Source organism: Columba livia, chromosome Z (genome assembly GCF_036013475.1).
Source record: "Columba livia isolate bColLiv1 breed racing homer chromosome Z, bColLiv1.pat.W.v2, whole genome shotgun sequence".
NCBI lineage: Eukaryota > Metazoa > Chordata > Aves > Columbiformes > Columbidae > Columba > Columba livia.
The window spans coordinates 47,513,759-47,519,758 of NC_088642.1; the positions used below are offsets into that span (position 1 = coordinate 47,513,759).

Below are 6,000 nucleotides of genomic sequence, written 5' to 3' on the forward strand. Positions count from 1 at the left end.
AAGCCTCCCAAGGAAATGTGTTCTGACTATGTAATTCCAATTTTTTAGAACAAAAATATTTGCAGGATTATGTGGGTAGTAGTGGCATAAATTTTCAGCCAGTACTGATATCATTAATTGCAATAAATCGATTTGTATTTGAAAATGTCACAGTTTCTCTTATCTTTCCCCATACCAATTCTCTTTCCCTGTACAGGCCACCAATTAAATCTGTCAGCATTTAAAGCAAGGCAACAATAAACCGTAGCATCTCCCCACCTTTTTTCTTAGATAAGAAAAAGTGGTAAGAAGGAAAAAGGAAGAGAGACTTCAGGTTGGAAAGGCTTTACTAATGCTACTAACAAATAGAGAATATATATACAAAATAAACAAAACCCAGTCTTGAATGTTCCGGGGTAGAGCAGCGTTCAGCCCCTCCTGTGGTGGGCAGAACTGGTGTGGCTCCAGCAGTGATGGAGCTGGGTGAGCAGAGCAAGTGTGGTTCCAGCTGCTGCAGGGTAGGCACCCAGAAGTCATTGGCAGGACTTCACAGCAAACCAGAAGCTGCATTCAGGGATGCAGGGCCCTCAGGCCTGAGATCACAGGCAAACAAGCAGGGTCCTCTCTAGATGCCGACCATGGTCGAAGAGAGCGAGACCCTCGTGATCTCCCACCTTTATATGATGTGTGACATGGAAGAGATGAAATACTCAGTTGGTCAGTTTTAGTCACCTGTCCTGTCCGCCCCTCCTGTAAACATCCCCCTCTCAGTTATGGGATGTGTGGAATCTTATAAATCTTCTTGGCTGTCATAGCAATAAATCTAAACATGAGCTTCTTCAGCATTCCGTTGGTCATCTCATCAGTCTTTAGAGCACAGTGTTCCCAAAACATGCAGGCAAAAATTTAGAAAAGTGCAGTTACTAAGAAAGCACTTAGAAGAATTTAGCTGAAAGGAAAATTCACTAAAAGAGAAACTGATCCTCTATAGTACAGTCCTCTATAGTAAATTTCTCCAAAACTTCAGGAAATGTATGGGAACTTGAGTCAAAATCATTAGCAGCTAGGAGCACATTGCTATATTATTTTTTAATGAATTTGTATTTAAAGCAATAGAACATATGACAGTGGACACAAAAATAATTACTGCCCTGTGAAATTTTGTTCAGAAAATCAGTGAAGGGGAAACAATGTATTTTGTTGGTTTAGAATAAGTTTTGTATGCGTCTGTACAGCAATGCCTGAATGTGTTACATTATTGTGATAAAACATTACCATCATCACAGTGTTCAGCTGTTTATTTTCTCACTTCATTCTCTGTGGCAACAAGATGAGAAGGTTGATTAAAGGCCAGGCAACATGCCTCAGTTATGTGCATTTAATTTGTGGGACACATGTGAAAATGTGAAGCTGTGATACAAAGACAAGAGGCATATACTCTGCGCAGTAGAAAGAGCACTATTGCACTGGCAGAAGTAATGGCTTAATTAAAAATGCTTCTCTGTCAGTGACTGTGAGCATTTTCTTATGTTCCATCACTCTCACTTCTAACAAGAGTAAATTAGGATACAGATACAGGAGAAGAGCCCTTGTGTCCTTCAGGCACATTGGTGCATTTCAGTTTAATCTCAGGCTCTGCAAAATGGAGCTTCAGAGCAACAGAATGCTGGAATCAGTCCTTCAATAAATATTGCCAATGTATTTGTGCTTTTTAAATTGATTTTCATTTAGCTAACAGAATGGAAGGCAGAAATCTTGGAATGCTGACAACTGAAGAAACAGCCACCAACTTCACCTGAACTGGCATCTTGTCTTCATGTTTACCGGTAAAAATAACTTTCCAATGAATATCTGTCTTCTATGTGTTCCAGTGCTCCGTCACCTGTGGCAAAGGGATGCAGTCCCGAGTCATCCAGTGCATGCACAAGATCACAGGAAGGCATGGCAATGAATGCTTTTCCTCAGAAAAGCCTGCAGCCTACAGACCCTGTCATCTCCATGCCTGCAATGAGAAAATTAATGTTAACACAATAACATCACCCAGGTTAGGTAAGCAGTCAAAATAACACATTTCTGCTGGAAATATATTCTTAGTTCTTTTTCTCCATAGACTAATGACAATCCCAGTTTAAAAATAGAGGGCAAGGGCTCAGGAGATGTAGATTCTATGAAGAGACTCATCTCTCTGCCTCAGTTTTCCAGTATGTACATCAGAGACTGTACCTCAGAAATGGTGAAGGGTTTTGCTATCCAAGGAAGGACTATATTATGGTACTGGGTGGTATTATGGACACAAAATGTCCTAGGTGAAAATAAGTTTATATTAGAGCTAAGAACTTAGTTTCTATGTAATTTGTTCACTCAATTTTATCAAGCATTTCTAAAGTGACAAAGTATCTTGTTTTCTCTTTGAAAGGTCTGCAAACTACATTCTCATTATATTTGTTGAGATCAAGGAGTTCCTTATTTGTTCCTCAGATACAAATAGCTCTTTCCACTTGTCTTTAGTTCAGATGTCTACAGTCTATGCCTGATGGAATAGGATGTGTGAAGGAAAAATACTAACATAAAGAGATTTGCTGTTCCTGGAGGAACTCGGGCCTCTGTTGCTCTTCAACAAATTATATTACTGCACAGCTACAGAACTGCTAGTTCTGTTAATTATTATTTCCTAGTGAATTGTTGATGCTGGCCTTACCATTAGCTCCCTAAGACTTGCATCTGCTTCATGAGTATGACTAGGGAATATTCGAACGCTTGCATTAAGACAGCATACCCTTTCTAGATGATTTTCCAGAGCCCTTGTTAAGATAAACTCCACTGTCAAATAGATTACTCCTGCATGGAAAGCAAGTCTAACATTTCAGGCTGTATGTAATCCCTCCTTTGAGTCAGTGAAGGATATTTCTTTTTGAAGTTTATAACCCTTAAACATTTGTGTAGTAGTAATTGTTTCACTTTTGCTGGATAACATGGCAGCTGTTGCTTATGGCCTTCTTCTCTGCTATTTCACTGTTGTAAGGTTGCCCTTCGTACTTTATCTTTCTTTGTTCAACTGATCTCTCGGAAGCTAGAGGCCATCGCACCATCACTGACACTCTCTGTCTGGTGAGGTAAAAACAGCTTTGTGTCACAGAGTAAAATGAATCACAAAGCTTCACAAAAAAAAAATACGGCCTCAGATTCATTAAAATTTCACTTAATTTGAAGTGCACAAAAAAAGATTGGGCTATGTTGTCCTCATAGAAGGAATTATGTAGCACTGATGTTAGTAATCTAGGGGTTGACCCCATCCAGCAGGAGTCAGAATCCAGTCTGATAGAAAAACTAGTATCTCCAAAATACATTTTGTAGTAGTTAGGGATTCTCACAGTTAGAAAGTAGCAACAGACTACTAATAGACCAACATGAATAAATGGGTGAAGATAAGAACTGAAAGACAGGAAGATAGGGATTAATAGCCTGACTTTGACATGGAGCAGAGAAGACCTATTGGGGTGATGAAAAATAAGGTAATGCAGTCAAACCAGTGTATTGGAAGACAATTAAAAAAATAAAATATACATATACATAAAGCCGCACATTTTGAGTGTACTTAGAGAGGATAAAAAGGTCAAAAAGGTAAGAAATGCACAGTATTTGTGCATTTGAGAAGCACAAAATACGATAATTGGGCCTGGACAAGTATATTTGCCAATATTTCAACAGTCATTGACCACAAGTTTAATTTTTCTAGATAGGATGGATCTGCACTGTGAAATGTACCATGAGACTTGCTGTCTTCAGATCTTATAATAGTGCCTCATAGCATGGCATCTGTAGCTTTCAAGCTAGCAAGACCATGTATTTCTGTTCCTTTGAACAAAGAAGCCTCACAAAATCAAAGGACTAGTAGATCATTTCACCTACAAAGAAAGATGATGTAAGATATCATGTAGTTTTGTTCAACTTCCATTCATTGACTACATGGCACAAAGTCATGATTTCTTAATCGAAAGCTGAAATGGAAAACCACCAGCAGTCTCCATGCTTTAATCCCTACATTTCCCTACCTGCTTCTGAATTTAAAAAATCTACTTACAGGTGTCATTGAGAACTCCATTCTAGTATTATTCAAGCTGAAGCTTCCTGTTTTTCCAGTGGCAGCTACTGTCTCAGACTGAAGGCAATTTCAGCTGGAGCTGCTGTTTCATGAGAGTCTGCCAGACCTGGCTCTGCTGAACCTGGCTCTGCAGCCCACATCTCATCCTCGCCCCAGCCTTAGCCTGCCTCTGTATAGGGCAGAAAGATGGACTTCAGTCTCTCATGAGGAGACAGCTGCATGACATTAAACAAATTAATTTCAATACAACTTAATCCAATTTACAAATTAAGCTGGCTTTAAGAGGAGGATGTTTTTTTTCTTTCTTTAGCTGAATATCACAGAATCTGAATCACAGGATGCTTTGGGTTGGAAGGGTCCTTCAAAGATCATCTAGTCCAAACCCCCTGCAATGAGCAGGAAAATCTTCAACTAGATCAGGTTGCTCAGAGCCCTGTCCAGCCTGACCTTGAATGTCTCCAGGGATGGGGCATCTACCATCTGTCTGGGCAACCTGTTCCTGTGTTTCACCACCCTCAGTGTAAAAAATTTCTTCCTCATGTTCAGCCTGAATTTCCTGTCCCTTCCCCACATACACTTCTGCTGTCATTGTCACCTTCACTACCTGATTCTTCACTAACAAACGTAACAGTAATGTATATTTGAATTTTATATGTTGTTGTTGTTTCACAGCTGCTTTAACATTCAAGTGCCTGGGAGACCAGTGGCCTGTGTACTGCAGAGTGATAAGAGAGAAGAACCTCTGTCAAGACATGAGGTGGTATCAGCGGTGCTGTGAGACATGCAGGGACTTTTATGCGCAAAAAATGCAACAAAAGAGTTGACCTCTGTCAGGCTGGCTGGCTCTCAGCTCTTTGCAATCTTATTATTTATAAACACATACACGTGTACACACACACACACACACACACACACACACACATGCTTCTTCAGACCAAATATTATCAGATTACATATAATTTAATCAGATTAATTTATTTTTGCCTGCCAGACATCCTTAATTGTTTTGGTTAGACAGCCAATTTGTTTTATCTTCAGACGTTTTCATAATTAATTTTTATATGTATGGCTTTGGATACATTTATCAGAATTTTAAAAAAAATAGTAACTAGTATTTTAAATGTTTATTTTCAATAGGGTCATCTCTCTATTGCCAAAAAAAAAAAACATGTTAGCTTGAATTTATTTTAATTTAGCTAAATAGTTTTGTTGTATATGGAAATAAAGCCCTTCTTAATTTTATTATATTTTTGGCATTCAGAGTCAGAATGATCTTGTGTATTTTGCAACAGATGTTGAGGTAAGATAACATTATTGAACAGTTTATTACAGAATGTATTGTGAATTCAGTTCGATTTAGAAACACTAAAGGGGATATTCTGCTGTAACTTATATTGTAAACAGGAAAATTAAAATAGCTAAGTAGTGATTTAGATCATTCTTATGGACTCATACTTGAACACAAGTATTGAATCAATGAAACACTGTAGAGATTTACACTGAATCACTGTTGCACTGTTTGAGCTAGTGTAGAGAAATGCAGTCCTAGAACTTGTACCATCCTATGAATCCACGTCTGTACTATTTTACTGTCACTTGATTTTTAACATTTTGAAACAAAAACCCCATGCCCCTCTATACCTTTGTGTGTCCTCTTGCAGATTTACAAATTGAAGAGGCTTTCCTCCTGCCACTTTTATGAATTAATCTGTTAAACAATTTCGGTTCTCTGTTGACAATTTAGAACATAGCTTTGTAATACTACTTTAGTTTGATCTTTGTTTTATGAAAAAGTCTTTATAAAAATAAATTGTTTTACAGTTTTGTGAAACGTTATGAAACAGCTAAAATTTTCCTTATGAGAAAATATTGTACATGATTCACATGATTTTTACATTTTCAATAAAAAGTAAAGCTTC

At 38.0% G+C, this 6,000-nt stretch overlaps 1 protein-coding gene across 5 annotated transcripts in view; it reads left to right on the forward strand.

Annotated features, from left to right (window-relative positions):
- The window catches only part of ADAMTS19 (ADAM metallopeptidase with thrombospondin type 1 motif 19), a 147,800-nt gene extending 141,800 nt beyond the window's left edge, over nucleotides 1-6,000 (forward strand). For all 5 annotated transcript variants that reach the window (XM_065045717.1, XM_065045714.1, XM_065045715.1 and 2 more), the window contains 2 exons: nucleotides 1,851-2,028; nucleotides 4,754-6,000. In XM_065045717.1, the coding sequence (XP_064901789.1) occupies nucleotides 1,851-2,028; nucleotides 4,754-4,905 (330 nt within the window). In that variant the 3' untranslated portion in view covers nucleotides 4,906-6,000. The remainder of the gene's footprint in view (nucleotides 1-1,850; nucleotides 2,029-4,753) is intronic.